Consider the following 22,430-nt stretch of genomic DNA (forward strand, 5'->3'; position numbering starts at 1 on the left):
CTGACAAATGTGAGGTGATGTATTTTGGCAGAAGGGATAGGGTGAGGCAATATAGACTTAATGGTGCAGTTCTAAAGAGTGTGCTGCAGTAGAGGCACCTGGGGGTGCATGTGCATCGATCTTTAAAGGTGGCACAGCATATTGAGAGAGTGGTTAGCAAAGCTTATGGGATTTCAGGCTTCATAAATAGAGGCATTGAGTACAAAAGCAGGGAAGACATGCCACATCTATATAAAGCTCTGGTTGGACCTCAATTAAAGTATTGCGTCCCGTTCTGGTCACCACACTTTAGGAAGGATGTGAGGGTCTTTGTGAGGATGCAGAGGAGATTTACCAGAATGGTTCCAGCGATGGGGGATTGTAGTTACAAGGTTAAGTTGGAAGCTCTGGGCTTGTTTTTCCTGCAGCAAAGGAGATTGAGGGGAAATTTGATAAAAGTGTATAAGATTATGACTGGCTTGGATAAGTTAGACCAGGAAAAGGTGTTCCATTAACAGATGGTAATTAGACTAGGGGACACAGATTGAAGGTTTTGGGCAAGAGATGCAGGGGGAAGATGAGGAAGATCCTTTAGTACACATTGGGTGATGATGACCTGGAACTCACTGCCCACGAGGGTGGTGGAAGCAGAGACAATCAATGATCTCTAAAGGAAATTGGATGGCCAGTTGATGGAAATGAACTTGCAGAGCTACGGAGATCGAACAGGGGGAGTGGGACTGACTGGATACTTCCATGGAGAGCTGGCATGGACTTGATGGGCTGAATGGCCTCCTTCTGTACCTTAAATGTCTGTTTGTCAGACACAACCTTCCCTTCACAAATCCGTGCTGACCTTTGATTAATCTGTGTCTTCCCAAGTGAAGACTTATCCTGTTCTCTCGGAATTTCTTCCAATAATTTCCCCACCACTGAGGTTAGACTGACTGGTCTGTAATTCCTTGGTCTATCCCCTTCAGCCTTTTTTAACAATGGTACAATGTTAGATATGGTTGTCTCGATCACAGTGTTCGCCACAAATTCCCACATGCTGTAGTTAAAGCCCTGCCATGGCTGTTTAATCTTTATTTATTTGATTAATTTTAATTGATTATCTTAGACTAATTCATTAATTGATTTTCCAGTTAAAGTTACTAATTTAGTAACACAAAAAAGTTTCCTCGCATCAGAGACAAATGAACAACCCTCACCAGCTACTGGAGGTATATAAAAAATAAAAAGCAGCATCTCCTTTCCTCTCTGCACTGAATTACAACTTGCACCAAATTCTTGACTTTAGCTCTCTGTTAACAAATCACTCTTTCCTGACCAGTGTGTGTGGCAGTAAATACTGTTCACTTAGATAGAGTTTATAACTCATACCCAAGTTTCAACTGTTAACTCAGCTTCCTGTTCCAGTTATTAACATCTATTCAGATAATCACTTTCAGCTGATTGACAGTTAACTCTCACTAACAGGCAGTTTCTGTCAACTCGGTATCTTCATTAACTTGCAGGCTCTTTTACAATTTGTAAAAGTCAAAGTCAATTTCTAAATGTAAAACTAAATTTCAGCTTGAGAAATACTTAACAGAGAATTTCCTCATGCACCAAATTCCTGACTTTTCTGTTGACAAAACACTCTTTCACCAGCATTCTTCACTCCACACTCACTGTCATACAAATACTGCTTACTTACATCGAGCTAAATTTCTCCCACCAGGGGAAACATCCTCTCAGCTTCTATACTGTCAACCCTCTCATAATCTTGTATGTTTCAATAAGATCACCTCTCATTCTTCCAAACTCCAATGTGTATTGGTCCAAAGTGCCCAACCTTTCTTCATAAGACAAAGCCCTCCTTCATTACAGAATCCAAACAAGTGAACTTTCTCTGAATTACCTTCAATGCAAGTATATTCCCTATAAGTAAGGAGCCCAAAACTGTAGACAGTACCCTAGATGTGGGGGATGCAGTATATTGCCATTTTTTTGCTTGGTCAGTGGAAGGCAGGACTGAGTAAGTGGCGTGCGGGCGCGGGGCTGGGTGAGTGGGGTGCGGATGAGTGGAGTGCAGGCGCGGGGTTGGGTGAGTGGGGTGCGGACATGGGGCTGGGTGAGTGGGGTGCAGACGCGTAGCTGGGTGGGTGGGGTGCAGATGTGGGGCTGGGTGAGTGGGGTGCGGGCGCGGGGCTGGGTGAGTGGGGTGCGGGCGCGGGGCTGGGTGAGTGGGGTGCGGAGGCGGGACTGGGTGAGTGGGGTGCAGACGCGGGGCAGGGTGAGTGGGGTGCGGGCGCGGGGCAGGGTGAGTGGGGTGCAGGCGCGGTGTCAGATTTGGAGAAGCAAAGAGATGTTGAAGACTGATCGGGGTGGAAATGTTTCTGTTGATATCAGAAGATTTATTCTAATTCTGCAGCCCACATTAAAGATTGTGAAGACTGAGGACATGTTCTTTCCCCACCGCTATGAATTCTGTTCCCTCGCCAGTGATTCCGTCCCCGTCTCAGACAATGTCTCAGATTGAACCAAATTGTTCACAACCTCAGTGTTCTGTTTGAGTCCGGGCTGAGCTTCCGAGACGATACTCTCTACATTATAATGACCGCTTTCTTCCACCTCTGTAACATCGCCCATCTTCACCCTGCTTCAGCCCATCTGTGGCTGATCCCCTAACCCATACTTTTATCACCTGTACACTCGATTTCCCGAGGTTCTCTGGAGCACCTTTGCTCCTTTCACCTTTCGTAAACGTAAGTGAATCAAAATCCCTGCTCACTGATCACCCTGTCATTCTGAACCTGCATTGGATGCTGGTCCACTAGCACCTGCAAATTAAACCTCTCAACCTTATTTAATCATCTTTATGGTCTCATCTCTCCTTGTCTCCGTAACCTCCTCCAGCCCTGAAATCCCCCCACCATCTGTAACCTCCTCCAGCCCTGAAATCCCCCCACCATCTGTAACCTCCTCCAGCCTACAATCCCTCCACCATCTGTAACCTCCTCCAGCCCTGAAATCTCTCCACCATCTGTAACCTCCTCCAGCCCTACAATCCCTCCACCATATGTAACCTCCTCCAGCCCTAAAATCCCTCCACCATCTGTAACCTCCTGCAGCCCTGAAATCCCTCCACCATCTGTAACCTCCTGCAGCCCTGCAATCCCTCCACCATCTGTAACCTCCTCTATCCCTGCAGTGCCCCCCAATCACCAAATTCTCGCTCTTCCTCCAAATCTGACCACTTGTGCATTTTGCCCTCTCCTCACCTCATCTGTGTCGGCCGTACTTTGAGCTGTCCGAGCTCTCTGCTCTGCATTGCCGTCCTTAAACCTCTCGACCTCCTTCTTCTCAATTTGGACCCTCCTATAATTCAGATCTTTGACCAATATTTTGTCCACTGTTGGTTCTTCCTCCTTTATTCAGCGTCTATCTTTTGTCTGGTGCCTTGGGATATTTTTCGATGTTTAAAATGCTATGGAAATGTCAGTTCTTGTTGTGTTTTTATTATACCAGTGTCAGTACGAGTGAAACAGCTGAGAAATGAATTTTACTTTGTCTCAAACTTGGTGGTGGCACAGTGGTTAGCACTTCAGCCTCACAGCTCCAAGGACCTGGGTTTGATTCTGGGTACCGTCTGTGCGGAGTTTGCAAGTTCTCCCTGTGACCGTGTGGGTTTTCGCTGGGTGCTCTGGTTTCCTCCCACAGTCAAAGACTTGCAGGTTGATAGGTAAATTGGGCATTGTAAATTGCCCCTCGTGTAGGTAGGTGGTAGGGAATATGGGATTACTGCAGAGTTAGTATAAAATGGGTGGTTGTTGGTCGGCACAGTCTCGGTGCACTGAAGGGCCTGTTTCAGTAAATAAATAACTTGAACTGCACATTAATGATTTAGACGTGAATATAGGAGGTATGATAGATATGTTTGCAGATGACATGAAAATTGGTGGTGTTGTAAATAGCGAGCAGGAAAGTCTTAGATTACAGGACGATATCGATGGGCTGGTAAGATGGTTGGAGCTGTGGCAAATGGAATTTAATCCTGAGAAGTGTGAGATGATGCATTTTGGAAGGACAAACAAGGCAAAGGAATATACAATGGATGGTAGGACCCTAGGAAGTCCAGGAGGTCAGAGGGATCTTGATGTACTTGTTCATAGATCACTGAAAGCAACAGCACCAGTAGATAAGGTGGTTAGGAACGCATGTGGGATACTTGTCTTTATCAGCCGAGGCATAGAATATAAGAGCAGGGAGGTTATGATGGAGCTGTATAAATCACTAGGTAAGCTGGAATACTGTGCATAGTTCTGGTCACCACATTATAGGAGGGATGCGATTGCACTGGAGAGGGTGCAGAGGAGATTCACCAGGATATTGCCTGGGATGGAGCATTTCAGCTATGAAGAGAGACTGAAAAGGGCAGGCTTGTTTTCCTTAGAGCAGAGAAGTCTGAGGGGGGACCTGATTGAGGTATACAAAATTATGAGGGGCATTGATAGGTTAGATAGGAAGAGACTTCTTCCCTTAGTGGAGGGATCAATAACCAGGGGACATAGATTTAAGGTAAGGGGCAGGAGGTTTAGAGGGGATTTGAGTCAAATGTTTTCACCCAGCGGGTGGTTGGAATCTGGAACGCACTGCCTGAAGCGGTGATGGAGGCAGGAACCATTGCAACATTTAAGAAGTATTTAGATGAGCACTTGAAACGCCATAGCACAAGGCTATGGGTGAAGTGCTGGAAAATGGGATTAGAATGGTTAGGTGCTTGATGGCCGGCACAGACACAATGGGTCGAAGGGCCTGTTTCTGTGCATTATGACTCTTATGTAGTTTGGGAAATTACTGATCTGAGACTGAATCACTGAGCAAATGCAGCTTAACAAGAGCATTATCAATAATAAAGACTGTAACTGTGATACAGAATGAGATATCACAGCACAGAACCAAAGCTTGGTCAAAGAGGTTGGTTTCAAGGAGAAACTAAAAGGAGGAGTGTGTGTTAGCGAGATGGAGAGGATTAGGAAGAGAATTCCAGAGTTTAGGGCCTTGGTAGCTGAAGGCAATGCTGCCAATGGTGGAACATTTAAAATCAGGCTGCACAATGTGTCAGATTTGGAGGAGTGCAGAGGTATCGAAGGCTTGTAAACTAGAGGAGGTTACAGAGATAGGAAGGGGGAGGTTGTGGAGGGATTTGAAAAGCAAGGATGAGGATTTTAAAATTGAGGTGTTGTCAGACTGGGAGGCAATATACATCAGCGACCACAGGTGATGGGGAAATGAGACTTGGTGTGGGTTAGGATCGGAGCAACAGAGTTTAGGGACATGAGTAAGGTAAAGCTGGGTGTCATCGACAAGAACATAGCAACATAGGACCAGGTGTCGGCTATTCAGCCCATCGAGCCTGCCCCACCATTCAATATGATCATGGCTGCTCATCCACATCAATGCCCTTTTCCCACATTATCCTCATATCCCCTTATGTCATTTATATCAAGAAATCAGTCAATCTCTGCTTTAAACATACTCAATAACTGAGCTTCCACAGCCGTCTGGGGCAGAGAATTCCAAAGATTCACAACCCTCTGAGTAAATAAATTGCTCCTCATCTCTGTCCGAAGTGGCTTCCCCTTATTTTGAAATTGTGTCCCCTGGTTCTAGACTCCCCAACCAGGGGAAACATCTTAGCTGCATCTACCCTGTCTATCCATTTAAGTATTTTTTGGTTTCAATGAGATCACCTCTCATTCTTCGAAACTCTAGAGAATACAGGCCCAGTTTCCCCAATCTCTCTTCATAGCACAGCCTCGCCATACCGGGAACAAGTCTGGTGAATCCTCGTTTCACTGCCTTTGTGGCAATAAATCCTTCCGAAGGTAAGGGGACCAAGTGCGGTCTAACCAAGGTTCTATATATTGGAAGCAAGACTTCACTACTATTGTACGCAAATCCTCTTGTGATAAAGGATAACATACTATTAGTCTTCCAATTTGCTTGCTGAATCTGCATGTTAGCTTTCAATGACCTATTGACAAGGACACCCAGGTCCCTTTGTACATCTACACTTTCTAATCTCTCACCATTTAAGAAATACTCTGTACATTGGTTCCTTCTACCAAAGAAGGTAACCTCACATGTTTCCACATTATATTTCATCTGCCACGTTCTTACCCACTCACTAAGTCTGTCCAAATCCCCTTGCAGCCGCTTTGTACCTTCCTCAACACACATTCCCACCTAGTTTTGTGTCATCCGTGGACTTGGAAATATTACATTTGGTCCCCACATCCAGATCATTGATATATCTTGTGAACAGCTGGGGTCCAAGCACCAATCCCTGCAGTACCCCACTAGTCACGGCCTGCCAATGCGAGAATGACCCGTTTATTCCTACTCTCTGCTTTCTGCCTGTTAACCAATCCTTAATCCATGCCAGTCTATTACCTCTTATTCCATGTGCTTTAATTTTGCTAACAAATCTCTTGTGGAGAAGTTTATCAAATGCCTTCTGAACTCCACGTATACCACATCCACCGACTCCCTTTATCAATTCTGTCAGTAACATCCTCAAAAAACTTCAACAGATTCATCAAACATGAATTCCCATTCATAAATCCATGTTCACTATGTCCAATCAGATCATTATTATACGTGTCCATTGATCACATCCTTTAGAATAGATATAAGCATTTTCCGAATGACTGTAAGGCTAATAGGTCTGTAATTCCCTGTTTTCTCTCTCCCTCCCTAGTTAAATAGTGGGTTGGCATTTGCAGCCTTCCAGTCTGCAGGAACCGCTCCATAAACTATAGAATTTTGGAAGATGATCACCAATGCATCCACTATCTCCATAGCTACCTCTTTCAACACTCTTAGATGTAGAAAATTAGGTCCTGGGGACTTATCAACCTTCAGCCCCATTAAGTTCTCCAATACAACCTTCTTATTAATACTAATACTAATTTCCTTTGATTCCTCATTCCCCCTAATCCCTTGGATCTCTAATTCTGGGAGATTTCTTGTATCTTCCTTAATGAAGACAGACACAAAGTAATCATTTATCTTCTCTGCCATTTCTCTGTTCCCCATGATAAATTCTCATGACTCTGCCTGTAATGGACCCACATTTGTCTTAGCCAAACATTTACTTTTCAATGTCTCTGTGAAGCCTAATCCTATGTTTTCGGATGATGTCACTGAGAGGCAGCAAGTTGATGAGAAATAGAAGGAGACCAATGATAGATCATTGGGTGACTCCAGAGGTAATGGTGTGGGAGCAGGAAGAGAAGCCAATGCCAGGGATTCTCTGACTATGATTTGATAGATAAGAATTAAACCAGGAACCACTCAGACAGTTCCACCCAGCTGGCCAATGGAGGATGATGGTGTGGCCAACTGTGTCAAAGGCTGCAGATAGGTTGAGAAGGATTACAGTAAATCATTTACCACTGTCAGAGTCACAGAGCATGTTATTTGTGACTGTGATAAAAGCTCTTTCAGTTATGTGTCACTGGTGGAAATTTGATCGGAGGGATTCAGACATGGAGTGCCAGGAAAGGTGGGCACGACAACATGTCCAAGGATTTTGGAGAGCAAAGGGAGGCTGGAGACGGATTTTTTGAGGGGGGGGGGGGGTGAGTGGAGTGGTTGGTGGTAATGGCAGATACATTATGAAACATCGATCATATCTGCCACTTATATCTTCATGACATTTCGTGAGTTTGTAAATTCCTCAAGATATTCCTAAAAAAAAATCACTGTGCAACACCTCACTTTAAATATTTCTCATTGCAAGTTCCTCACTGTCCTTTTTAAAAAAAAATGTTTATGGGATGTGAGCATCGCTCACTAGGCCAGATTTTATTGCCCATCTCTAATTAACCTTGAGCAGGTGGTGGTGAGCTGCCTTTTTGACTGCTACAGTCCATGTGGGGCAGGTTAACCCACAGTGCTGTCAAGAGGGGAGTTCCAGGATTTTGATGCAGTGACAGTGAAGGAAAGGTGATCTAGTTCCAAGTCAGGATGATGTGTGATTTAGAGGGGAACTTGCAGGTGGTGGTCATAGAGAGATACAGCACTGAAACAGGCCCTTTGGCCCACCGAGTCTGTGCCGACCATCATCCACCCATTTATAATAATCCTACATTAATCCCATGTCCCCTACCACATCCCCACCTTCTCTCAATTCTCCTACCACCTACCTACACTAGGGGCAATTTACAATGTCCAATTTGCCTATCAACCTGCAAGGCTTTGGCTGTGGGAGAAAATCGAAGCACCAAGCAGAAAGCCACACGGTTACAGGGAGCACTTGCAAACTCAGCACAGGCAGTACCCAGAACTGAAACCAGGTTGCTGGAGCTGTGAGACTGCGGTGCTAACCACTGTGCCACTGCGCCCATGGCATTCCCATGTGTCCCATGCCCTTGTTCAACTTGATGGTAGAGGTTGTGGTTTTGGAAGTTGCTGTTGAGGAAGGCTTGGTGAGTTACTGTAGTGCATCTTTTAGATGGTACACACTGCTGCCACTGTGGTGGAGGGTGGTGGATGAAGTATTGATCAAGCTGACTGTTTTGTCTTCGATGATATCGAGCTTCTTGAGTGTTGTTGGAGCTGCACTCATCCTGACAAGTGGAGAGTATTCCATCAGATTCCTGATTGCAGACAGTGAACAGGCTTTGGGGTGTCAGGAGGTGAGTTACTCGCTGCAGAATTCCCAGCCTCCGACCTGCTCTTGTAGCTACAGTAGTTATAGAGCTGCTCCAGTTCAGTTTCTGGTCAATTGTAACTCCCAGGATGTTGATGGTGGTGGGGTGGGGTGTTCAGTGATGGTGATACCGTTGAACATCAATGGGTGGTGGTTAGATTCTCTCTTGTTGGAGATGGCCATTACCTGGTGCTTGCCTGGTGTGAATGTTACTTGCCATTTACTGCCTAAGCCTGAATGTTGTCCAGGTCCCGCCTGCCGTCATTGACTGCTTCAGTATCTTAGGAGTTGTGAATGGTACTGAAAACAGTGCAATCATCAGCGAACATCCCCACTCCTGACCTTATAATGGAGGAAGGGTCATTGATCAGGAGTCGAAGATGGTTGGGCCTGGGACACTTCCCTGAGGAACTCCTGCAGCCTATCGTGCAACCTAACAGTGCGTGAACATTTATGTAATAGTGATAATATGATTGAGTTTAATTAGTGTTTTAAAAAGGGAGAAATGCAAAGCAGCTACTAAGATTCCAGATTTAGATAAGGCTGACTTCACTATGATGAGACAGAGACTGTCAACAGTAAAATGGCAACTCTGTTAATAGGGAAAATTATAGCAAATCAGTGGGAGGTGTTAAAAAATGAATTTGTGATGCAGAAGTAGTTCATACCCCTAAGGCCACACTTGATCAAATGCTGCCTTAATGTCAAGGCTAGTCACTGTCATCTCACCTCTGGAGTACAGCTCTTTTGCCCATGTTTGTCTCATGGCTGTAGTGAGGTCAGGAGCCAAATGGCTCTGGTGGAACCCAAACTGAGTGTCAGAACTGTCAATGATACCTTCCATAACTTTGCTGATGATTGAGAGAAGACTGATGGGGCAGTAATTAACTGGATTGTATTTGTCCTTTTGTCACAGAGAGAGAGAGGAAAAAAAGCAATGAAACAGGCACTTCGGCCCTCCAAGTCTGTGCTGACCATCAACCACCCATTTATACTAATCTTACATCAATCCTGTACTCCCTACCACATCCCCACCTTCCCTCACTTCTCCTATCACATACTTACACTCGGGGCAATTTACAATGGCCTATTTGCCAATAAACCTGCGAGCCTTTGGCTGTGGGAGGAAACTGGAGGACCCCACAGAAACCCGCACGGTCACAGGGAAAACTTGCAAACTCTGCACAGGCTGTACCCAGAACTGAACCTGGGTTACTGGAGCTGTGAGGCTGCGATGCTAACCACTGCACCACTGTACCACCCGAAGTTGCAGGGCATACCTGGGCAATTTTCCACATTGTCAGTTAGGTGCCCATGTTGTAGCTGCATTGGAACAGTTTGTCTAAGTGCGCGAATAGTCCTGGAGTACTACTGTCAGGTGTTGTCAGGGCCCATAACCTTTGCTATTTATTTATTTAAGGAAGGATATACTAGCATTGGAGGCAGTTCAGAAAAGGTTCACAAGGCTGATTCCTGGGATGAAGGGGTTATCTTATCAAGAACGGCTAAACAGATTAGGTCTTTATTTATTGGAGTTTAGAAGAATGAGAGGTGATCTTATTGAAACATATAAGATTCTAAGGGGGCTTGTCAGGGTAGATGTTGAGAATATGTTTCCATTGGTGGGGAAATCTCAATCTAGGGGACATAGTTACAGAATAAGGGGGCACACATTTCAAACTGAGATGCGAAGGAATTTCTTCTCTCAAAGGGAGGTGAATCTCTGGAATTCTCTACCTCAGAGAGTTGTGGAGGCTAGGTCACTAAATGTATTTAAGGAGGAGGTATATAGATTTTTGAATTCTCAGGGTGTTGAGAGTTATGCGGAGCGGGCCCAAAGGAGGAGTTGAAGCCTGGGACAGATCAACCATGATCATATTGAATGCGGGGGGGGGGGGGGGGGGTGGGGGGCAGTCTTGAGTGCCTGAAGGGCCTACTCCTGCTCCTATTTCTTGTGTTCTTATCCAGTGCCTTCAGACATTTCTTAATGTCATTTGGAGTGACTCGAATTGCAGATATCCTAACAAAAATCTTCCAAAGTTCTCTTGAGTCGGGAACCATTCCTTTACATTTGAATATTGTGCTTGTCACTCTACTATTTAAGAAAGGTGAGAGAGAGAAACCAGGGAATTAGAGACCAGTTAGCCTAACATCTGTTATCAGGAAATTACTAAAGTCTGTAATTAAATATAGAGTGACTGAACACCTTGGAAAATTTTCAGCTGATCAGATATAGCCTTCAGAGATCTGTAAAGGGTAAGGTGTCATGCTTTCGAGAATTGTGACAATGAAAAATTACAGACTGCAGCAGAAGAGTTATAAAAATTGACTTTGCCTTTCAAGAAAATGGAATGCACATGCATTCGGATATTGGCACATTGTCTATTTAGAACAAAGAATACCTTCAAAGCTAAGAGCTGTCCATTGCACCCATCCTACACCCATCCTGAAACATTCTTGAATCGAGTTGAATAAAAACAAGAAATGCTGGAAATAGTCAGCAGGTCTGGCAGCATCTGTGGAGAGAAGCAGAGTTAATGTTTCAGGTCAGTGACCCTTCATCAGAACTGGCAGCAGCTAGAAATGTAATAGGTTTTAAGCAAATAAAGTGGGGGTGGGGCAAGAGACAACCAGTCCAAGGGAAATTAGGGAGGGCAACAAATGCTGGCTGGGCCAGCGACGCCCACATACAAACAAAAAAAAAATCTGTGACTCTTCTGATGCCCTACATCATTTGGAAAACTTTCTCAACTTTGCTTCTAATTTCTACCCTTCTCTTACCTTTACATAGTCCATCTCTGACACTTCCCTTCCCTTCTTCGACTTCACTGTCTCCATCTCTGGGGATAGGCTGTCTACCAATATCCATTATAAGCCCACTGACTCCCACAACTACCTCGACTACACTTCTTCACACACTGCCACCTGTAAAAATTCCATTCTCTCAGTTTCTCCGTCTCCAACGCATCTGCTCTGATGATCCACGACTGCGCTTCTGCTATGTCTTCCTTTTTCCTCAAGACAGGACTCCACCCACCCAAACCCCCCTCCACTGTGGTTGACAGGGCCCTCAACCATGTGAGGCCCAGTTCCCGCACCTCTACCCTCACCTCTTCCCCTCCCTCCCGGAAGTGCGACAGGGTTCCCCTTGTCCTCACTATTCACCCCACCAGCCTCCACATCCAAAGGATCATCCTCTGCCATTTCTGCCACGTCCAGCGTGATGCCACTACCAAACACATCTTCCCCTCCCTTCCCTGTCAGCATTCTGAAGGGATCGTTCCCTCTGCAAAACTGTGGTCCACTCCTCCATTACCCCCAACACCTTGTCCCCTTCCCACAGCACTTTCCCCTGCAATCACAGGAGGTGTAATACCTGCTCATTTACCTCCTCTCTCTTCACTATCCAAGGCCACAAACACTTCTTTCAGGTGAAGCAGCGATTTACTTGGAATTCTTTCAATGTAGTATACTGTATTCGCTGCTCACATTGTGGTCTCCAAATACACTGGGGAGACCAAACACAAATTGGGTCACTGCTTTGCAAAGCACTTCCACTCAGTCCAAAAGCATGGCCCTGAGCTTCCAGTTGCTTACCATTTCAGCACATTCCCCTGCTCTCATGCCTACATCTCTGTCCTGGGATTGCTGCAGTGTTCCAGTGAACATCAATGCAAGCTCGAGGAACAGCATCTTAGTTACTGATTAGGAATGCTATAGCCTGCCAGACTGAACATTGAGTTCAATCATTTCAGAGCATGCTGTGTCTTATTTTTAGTTATTTTCTTATTTTATTTTTTTCTTTATTTGTTTATTTTATTTTATTTTGTTTCATCGTTCATTCTTTTACCATGTGCCTAGCCACTGCTTTTTTAATGTTTGTGCTTTGGGCCAGGCTGTTCTATTCTTCTGTCAATTGACACCCTCTCTGCACTAATGCTTTTTCTTTTACCACACCATTAACATACCGTTTGTTTTTGCCCCATGATCTTCTGATCAGTTATTCTCTGTGACCTTGTCCTATCAACACCTTCTCTTTGGTTATCTCTTGTCCCACCCCCACTTTATTTGTTTAAAACCTATTACATTTCTAGCCTTTGCCAGTTCTGATGAAGGGTCACTGACCTGAAACATTAACTCTGCTTCTTTCTCCATAGATACTGCCAGACCTGCTGAGTATTTCCAGCATTTCTTGTTTTTATTTCAGGTTTCCAGCATCTGCAGTATTTTGATTTTATTATTATCTTGAATTGAAAGGGTTCTCCTGAAACAAAGAAGGTGTGAAGAAGCCACATCTTGGGCCACTGTGGGTCACCATAGGGAGGGAGAGCTGTGTCTCCCAACAGAGGCAAGACATAAGACTATTTTGACCTTAAAAATAACTCCCTGAAGGCAGATAGAGAGAGAGAGAGACCTAGAAAGAAGCATCACCAAACAACTTGTCCAGGTAAGGGCTGAGAAAATCCAGCAAACCATAAGGGAGGCACCCTGCTGTAAAATTCTACATTTTTAACTTCTGCAGCAGTGAAATTGGAAATGATCTTTTGTCTTCAAACTAAACTTTCAACCCAGAAAGAAATCTACAAATACCACAGGCCTGCATCTAACGAGAGCTTGACTTCTGAGATAATTCAACAGGTTTACCATGAACCCTGGAACCCTATCTCACCTGAAAACTACTTGCCCCCTTTCCTATCTTTCTGTATCTTCTTGTGTTCGTGTGCGAGTGAATGCGTGAGTGGATGCGGTTCTGACAATTTCAGAATAAGGTGTATTGTTCAATAAATAATTAATCTTCTGCTTTAAACCTGGAAGAAAATCTATCACTGACTGTTTATTTTACCAATAAAACACTAAGGGGTTATACCTGAATTACAAAAACACTTGCAGCGGTCAGGTGGGAGATGAACAGTGGGAACCACCCAAACCCTTCACTGTGTGGCTGCAACAGGAGATCGTGGCAGAAGAACCTGATTTTGTATTTGGAGAAGTGCTGAAAGTATTCAACGGGGGAATGTCTATGGATATTATTTATATGGACTTCCAGAAGGCATGTGATCAGTCTCTCAGAAGAGACTGTTGAAACTCATAGAATTGAAGATAGATTATTGACCAATTTAGGAAATTGGCTGAGTGACAGGAGACAGAGAGTAGGGATAATGGGCAGGTAATCTGATTGATAGGATGTGACTAGTGGTGTCCTGCAAGGTTTGTATTGGGACCTCAACTATTCACTGTATTTATTAACAACTTAGATAACAGATTAGAAAGCCACATATCCAGATTTACTGATGACACAAACATTGGTGGCATTATAAGCTGTGTAGATGGAAACCGAAAATTACAATGATATATCAATAGGCTACGTGAATAGACAAAACTGTCGCAAATGTATTTCAGTATAGGCAAGTGCGAGGTCATCGACTTTCTAAAATGGATAGAGCGGTACTTTCCAAATGGCAAAAAGCTAGAAACAGTGAAGGTCCAAAGAAACTTGGAAATCCATGGACTTGACTATTAAAATATAATGAACAGGTACTAACAATAATCAAAAAGGAGAATGGAATACTGGTCTTTATATCTAGAGGACAAGAAAACAAGGGGGTAGAAGTTACACTACAGATATACAGAGCCCTGGTTAGACCACACCTGGAGAACTGTCTTCCTAAGGAAGAATCTATTAGCGTTGTAAGGAGTATAGCGTAGATTTATCAGAATGATATCTGGATTCCAAGGGTTAAATTACAAGGAGAGGTTACACAAACTAGGCTTGTAATCCCTGCTTTTTGCAAAGTTAAGGGGTGATTTGATCAAAGTTTTCAAGATATTAAGGGGAAGAGATGGGGTCAATAGAGAGAAACTATTTCAATGAAACATGGAGTCTAGGACTAGGAGACGTAGTCAAAAAATTAGAACCAGTCCTATCAGGAGTGAAATTACACAACACTTCTACACACAAAGAAACTCTCTTCCACAAACAGCAAGTGATGCCATATCAATTGTTGATTTTAAATCTGATATTGATAACTTCCTGTTAACCAGGGGCATTAAAGGATACGAGGCAAAGAGGGGTATATAGAATTAGATCACAAATCAGCCAGGATATCACTGGATGATAGAACAGGCACCAGGGGCTAAATGACCTTCTCCTGTTCCCTCAAAGGAATCAATAGGAAAACATTTAAAGAATAGAAAGGAAAACAGCGCATTTCTTCATAGGTTTTGCAGACTATTGAGAATGAAGATAAGATGCGGGGGAGGCCGGAGTTGTGGGAAAGCTCCTGGAGTCTGTGTTTCAGTTTTGAACTAGTGACCATTTAGAGATACAGGGGATTGTTTGGGGAGTGGGGTTCGGGTGCGGATCTCGGGAGCTGGAGCTGATAAATTGAAGGTCAGTCATGTTTAGCAAACTTGTCCCCTGTTTTTAAGAAGTGACTATACAGGTTGTTGGAATGTGATACACGTGTTTCTCTGTTTTCAGAAGTTGTTTGGTAATGTGACTCACAGGAGGTTTCAGCTGTTTGGTATCAGAGGAAATGTAACAGTCTGGATAGAATACCGACAATGTGTTTAGTTTTCTCCATTTGTGTTCACAGATCCGAACTCCACAATCACTGATTTCCTGATAAAGTGCGACGATTACCAGCTGTTCAAGTTGATGAAATTCTACCGGGACAGACTAGAACAGGCGATTGAAGAAGGAGTGGAGGGACTCAGTCTCATATTAACAGGCGAGGACCATTTCACTGGACAAGAGTATCAAGTAAGTGGGAGGGATACAAAATGAAGTTAATTTATTCTAACGTCACAGAACTGATAGAATATAATAACATGGGAGCAAAGAAAATGCTGGTTGACAAATGACCAATGTCTGACTCACCTTCTAACATCCGGGAGTCACATACTGCACTGATAATGGAGTTGTTAATTGTTAACTGATCTCTATCAGCTAGTCTACAACAGACCCAGGTATGTGGAAAAGCCCAGAGGTGGAGAGCTTTGGGAACCAGAGGTCTAAAGTCACCTGTTCCTTCCAAGCGTGTTACACTCACCACGTTTGGGTACAGTGACATAGTGATCATGTTACTGGATTGTTATACCAGAGATCTGGACCAATAATCCAGACACCTGAGATCAAATCTCACTGTGGCAGTTTGTGAGTTTGAATTCATTAAATAATATTGGATATTAGTCAAAACCCATCTGGTTCAGTAACATCCTTTAGGGAAGGAAACCTGCCGTCTTTATCCAGCCTGACCTATCTGTGACTCCAGACACAGGGGTGTGGTTGACTCTTAACTGCCCTCTGAAATGGTCTGGGAAGTCACTCAAACTGCTACAAAAAGTATAATAGTAAAACCAGGTGGACCGACCAGAATCATATTCTGTCACACAGCCAGTTGACCCTCCAAAGTTGACCCTCAGTAACATCTGGAGACTTGGAAAAAAATTGAAAGAACTTATCCCACAGTTTAGTCATGCAACAGCCTGATCTCGGTATGATTCTTAGAGTATAAACATCAATCAACATCCCAGACTCCTCCATCACTATTCCTAGGTATATCCTTTCCAACCAGACAGAGCAATGGGAGATGTTGGCCCAGTGATTTACAGTAAACACAGAGTTGGTCATGAGGGTCTGGATCCCATGAAATCTCATGACCTGAGGTCAGACATGGACGAGGAAACCACTTTCTCATGATTGTCCTCCCTCAGTTGATGAATCTGTATTCCTTCATGTCACGTGGAAGAAGCAAGGGCCCAGAATTTACTCTGGAGGGGGTGAGGGTGGGGAATCTTCAATGTCCATCAAGAGTGGCTCGGTAGAACCACTCCTGACCGAGCTGGCCGATCCTGAAGGACGTATCTGGCAGACAGGGCATGCAGAGGGTGGCAAGAGAACCAACAGAAGGGAAAACATCTACCTGTTCTCACCCATCTACCTGTTGCAGATGTATCTGTCCATGACCGTATTGGTAGGAGTGATCACCACACAGTCCCTGTGGAGACTAAGTTACGTTTGGGAACTGAAGACTCCTCCATCATGTTGTGTGCACTGCCACTGTTCTAAATGTGATGATACAGAATAGATCTATCATCCAAAACTGTGCATCCATGAGGTGCTGGGAGCCACGAGCAGCAGCAGAATGATATTTTACTACATTCTGTGACCTCATGGCCTGTCGTATCCCTCACTCTGCCATTATCATCAAGCCAGGGGACCAACTCTGGTTCAATGAGGAGAGTAGGAGAGCATGTCAGGAGCAGCACAAGGTGAACTGAAATTGAGGTGCCAACATAGTGAAGCTACATCACAGGACAACATGCTGAACAGCAGAAGTGGCATGCTGTAAACAGACAAGCGATCCCACAACCAACAAATCATAAAACTTTACAGTCCTGCCACACCCAGTCATATAGTGCTGGACAATTAAACAACTAACTGAAGAGGACGTTCCACAGACATCTGCATCGTCCATAATGGCGGAGCCCAGAGTGCAGAAAACAAAGCTGAAGCATTCGCAGCCATCTTCAGCCAGAAGTTTCAAGTAGATGATCCACCTCTGCCTCCTCCTGAGGTCCACACCTTCACAGATGCCAGTCTTCAGCCCGTTTGATTTACCCTACATGATAAAAGGAATGGCTGAGCGCACTGGACACAGCAACTTCTATGAGCCCCAGCGATATCACATCTGCAGTGCTGAAGAAGTAAACCAGATCTCTAAGAAGCTGTTCCAATGCTTGCAGCTGCCTGACAAATTGGAAGAATTGCCCAGGTCAGTCCTGCTCCACAAAAAGCAGGACAAATTCAATCCAGTCAATTACCATCCCATAGGCTACTCACAATCATCAGCAAAGTGATAGAAGTTGTCGTCAACAATGCTCTCAAGCGGCACTTACCAATAATCTGCTCATCGATGCTCAGTTTGGGTTCCACCACAGACATCCGGCTCCAGACCTCATTACGGCCTTGGTCTAACCCTGGATAAAAGAACCAAATTCCAGAAGAAAGGCGAGAGTGTTGGCCCTTGACATCAAGACAACATTTGACCGAGTGTGGCATCAAGGAGCCCTCGTAAAACTGAAGTCAATGGTAATCCGGGGGAAAACTGTCCACTGACTGGAGTCACATCTAGCACAAAGGAAGATGTTTGTGGTTGTTGGAGGCCAATCATCTCAGCTACAGGACATCACTACAGTAATTCCTCAGGGCAGTGTCCTCGGCCCAGACATCTTCAGCTGTTTCAGCGATGACCTTTCCTCCATCATCTGGTCAGAAGTGGGGATGAAGATTGCACCATGTTCAGTTCCATTTGCAACTCCTCAGATAATGAAGCAGTCTGTGCCCACATAGAGAAAGACCTGGACAACATTTAGGCTTGGTCTCATAAATGGCAAGTAACATTCGTGCCATACAAGTACCAAGGCACAGATCAGGAGTGTGATGGAATATTCTCCATTTGCGTGGATGAGTGCATCTCCAGCAACACTCAAGAAACTTGGCACCATCCAGAACAAAACAGCCTGCTTGATTGGCACCCCATCCACCACCTTAAACATTCGCTGTCTCCACCATCGACGTACAGTGACAGCAGTGTGCACCATCTACAAGATGCACTGCAGTAATTCATCAAGGCTCCTTCGACAGCACCTTTCAAACCCATGACCTCTACCACCTAGAAGTATAAGGGAAGGAGGTGCATGGGAACATCACCACCTCCAAATTCCCCTCCAAGTCACACACCATCCTGACTTGGAAATATATTGTCATTCCTTCATCGTCACTGGGTCAGAATCCTGGAACTCTAACAGCAGTGTGGGTGTACCATCACCACATGGACTGCAGCGGTTCAGGAAGGCAGCTCACTGCCACCTTCTCATGGGCAATAAATGCTGGCCAGGTCAGAGGCATCCACATCCCATGAATGAATAAATAAAAACTGTCATATCTTAAATTACACTAATAGTGCATCTCAAAATGTTATTTTCTGAAATATATCTGTCTAATTCACATTTGAATGACTCAATACTAACTACAACTTCCCTAGGAAGTATGTCCCACAGACTGACTGTTCACTCTGTAATATTATTACGAGAGATTAGTTGTGAATTGACCCTCCTTGAAGCTCAGGCTGTGTCCTCTGTTTCTACTGGACTGGACAAAGTGAAACAGCAATCATATCACCTCTCAACATTCTCTTTTCCAGTGAGGACATTCCCAGATTACACAATAGTTCCTCAATTCCAACCCACTCCCTTCTCTCAGTTATTCTACTTCCTCTTTTCAGTAGCAACAATAATCTTTGTGTACTGAGGCAACCGGAATTGTACACAGTCATCTAAGTGCAGTCACATGAATGATTTTATGAACTGACAGGATTATCTCATTCTTTCAGCTCAGTATTGTGCTGTTACTACACCCCAACATGTAATTTGCTTCCACGCAGCCACTGAGAATTGTTGAAATGTTAGATCTTCGAATTGCAGATTGTTAAAGGAAAAGAAACCGGAAAATAGGAAAGAATGGATAAAATGGCAAATACCATGAATTTGAAACAATGTTCTGAAGAGGTGAAAATATCAGTGGATCCGTCAGTATCTGTACAAAGTACAGGGTAGAGGTTCAAGTATAACTGGATTCTGGATGAAAACAAAGGGAAGAGTTTTAGTAGGACTGGGAACAAGGAGTGAACAGAGGCAACAGACAGGATTCAGAGGGAAGGCAGTGAATTATCCAGGAAACGACTTCATAGTAAATTGGGGAACTTTAGATGACAAAAATAGTCTGTGGGTTAAACAAAAGCCATTTAAACACAAAGAGCTGAAATGATGAAAATGTGAGAAACACAAAACGGGAAAACAACCCAAAAAATAACTGAAGGGACAGAATAACCTGGTTTCACATTAATGCTGTGCATTTAATTCATCACATACTGACAGTCTTGAAGACTTCCATCAACTCATCCCTTAATTTTCTCACTTTGCAGGAATGATTCCTAAATTCTCAAATCCCTACATTAACTCCTTAGTCCCTGGCAACATCCTGATGAATCTGCAGGACAGTGTCTCGATTGTTTTATTTAATTCTGATAATGACGTGTCAAAAACTGTTCACAACCTGATCAGTTACTTTCCCCTGTGCCATTGGTGTGGAACTTCACTTCGCAGGTGGAATATCAGTAAATTGAGCTCATTCTCTGTGTAATTTTCTGCCCATGTGCTCTTGGATTAATCTGCATATAAAGTATATAGCTAACCTAATGTCATCAAATCAGAGTCAATTTAAAACACATTTCTCCCCATAAATAAGGAAGCTAAACATCCAAACATCATTGGAAAAGAGCACAGTTGTATTAGCTAACAAACAAGTAAAACAGTGCACAATGCCAATGTGAATTACTTTTGTTGACAGAATAGAGCTAGCTACACCATGTGATAACATTACATTAGCATATAGGCAGCGAGCTAAACTATTTTGTGATAAAAACCAGACTGTGAGAAGCAACAGTCTCTTTCCCAAGCTGAATGGAACAATCTTTTTTTCAAATTCAACACCATGTTCTTGTTTTTTTTTATTTCCAAAATATACTTTATTCATAAAAATCTGTAAAAATTACATTGCCAAACAGTTTCCAAACAGCACCAAAAAATACAAACATTGCAAGGGAGATCAGTTTCCTTCAATACTGTCATGAGTTTCTTCCCAACCCTTCCGTTTCACAATTGTCATGTCAATTACAGTTTTACATTTACAGCAATTGAGAATATTAACGATACAGTTCGAGGAGTTTCCCATGGATCCAGCCCCTCAGTCCAGCTTGGTGGGGGAACCTTACACTGTGGTCTTTCCCCATTGAGCATGTTCTTGTTTAATGGGTAAGAACAAAAACAGGAAAAAACATGAACGTGGAATTAGAATTCACAGCTACTTCCCAAGTCATTGAGGACACTTAATGCACATTAGACTTTACAAAATGTGTTCCAGTCCAAAACTTGAATGAGATGTGACTGTGTAGATTGATGTCCTTCACAAAGTTATCACCAGAAGCAGCGCAATATCGCTGCGGTCTTTGTGAAACGGTTCATTTACTCAACTTCCCATCATCCTCCTTTCTCGAATGTTAAACCAGTATTCTGGGGGGAGTTTCTCGTCTGTTTCGGTCAGAGGTGTTTTTTTTAATGAAAGGAATTGTTGTCGTTCTGGATCACTCTTCCCAGCAGGTTTTCTCTAACACACACACCCCACCTGTGCTGTGTCTCAAATTGTTCTTCCCTCCCTCCCCCATCCTCTTCATAACTGAACTAAGTTTCTTTAACGTTTTGGGGTTTGACATTACAGTTTATTAATCTTTACTTCCTCCAAAAGAGCTAGAAAGCTGGCGGCCATTAACCCGGGCCTGTCACCGGGAGAAGCTCCACACTTGCCGTCCCGTGGGACCGGTAGCTTCTTATAGGAGGGTGTTTCAAAAGCAGTTGCGCCCACCTGCCAGCTCAGTCCCTCCCAATCCCCACCCTCCGGCTCCATCCCTCCCAATCCCCACCCGCCAGCTCTGTCACCCCCAATCCCCACCCTTTGGCTCTGTCCCTCCCAATCCCCACCCTCTGGCTCCGTCCCTCCCCGACCTCCACCCACCGATATGCTGTCGATCACGATGATCCCCTACTCTATCTATTTAACATTGCCAGTCTGTATCCTTACTTCAGCCCATCTCCTGCTGAGCCCTCGTCCATGCCTCCAGACACGACTATTCCAATGGTATCCTGCCCAGCCTCCCACCTTACACACTCTGTAATCTTCAGCTACTCAGAGTCTGCTGCCTGTACCCTGTCCCCTCCAGGTCCCATTTCTGATGTCACATGTGTGCTCACACATCGAGAATGGCTTCTAACCCTCAGGCCTTCAGTTTAAAATTCCTATCCTTTTGTTTAAATAACTCGATGGTCCTGATGCTTCCGATCACTGTAACCTCCTTCAATTCTCGTACCACTGGAATTTGTCATTGCTCTGACCCTGTCCTCTTGTGAAGCCCTTCCTTCACATCACCACTGGTGGCCAATCTTTCAGTTACCTTGGGCCCCACGCTCTGAAATTCACTCCTGAAACCGATCCCCGTCCCCTCCTTCTTAAAACTTATCTTTTGTTATGTTTTGGTCACCTGTGCCAATTTATCCTACTTTGGCTTGGGCCTGTTGTCTGATTCCGTCTCTGTGACGCATCTTGGGTTGTTTCTCGATGTTAAAAATCCTATATTAAATGTAATCTGTTGATGGAAGTCCTGACTATCCATTGCTGGATATGTTCTCTCGGTTACTGAGGTTTCATACTGGCAGTGGGTGTACAAAACATTGAGTATCTGACATTTCAATTACTGAGGGGAATATGTATGGAGTGATTGGATTTTCAGTATTATTATTATTGGTCAATTCTCCTGACTGATAAATCAACAGGGGTTGTTTCGATTGGTTAGTGATAATTTCTCAGACAGTTTTCTCGCTGTTTCCCTCAGTTCAGAATCATCCTTCCCTGTCACTTGAGTTCTGATTCACTGCTGTTTTATTTCTGAGTAAATCACAAAGTGTGACAGCAGGAAATAAGTGTGAGAAACAAGTGGATCATATTGTCAATCAGTATCTGATGTCATGTTGGATACTGAACGACAGAGAAAACTAATCCCATTAAAATACTGCAGATTCTTAGTGATTCCTCACTCTCCTAGAACAATACATCTGATTTTGAATTTAGTTT

The 22,430-nt window shown here is 44.0% G+C and overlaps 1 protein-coding gene across 1 annotated transcript in view; it reads left to right on the forward strand.

Annotated features, from left to right (window-relative positions):
• The window catches only part of LOC137345309 (NACHT, LRR and PYD domains-containing protein 3-like), a 70,517-nt gene that overhangs the window by 11,354 nt on the left and 36,733 nt on the right, over nucleotides 1-22,430 (forward strand). Inside the window, exon 3 of the mRNA XM_068008807.1 lies at nucleotides 15,280-15,446. Coding sequence (XP_067864908.1) covers nucleotides 15,280-15,446 — 167 coding nt within the window. The remainder of the gene's footprint in view (nucleotides 1-15,279; nucleotides 15,447-22,430) is intronic.

Source organism: Heterodontus francisci, chromosome 28 (assembly GCF_036365525.1).
Source record: "Heterodontus francisci isolate sHetFra1 chromosome 28, sHetFra1.hap1, whole genome shotgun sequence".
Taxonomy (NCBI): Eukaryota; Metazoa; Chordata; class Chondrichthyes; order Heterodontiformes; family Heterodontidae; genus Heterodontus; species Heterodontus francisci.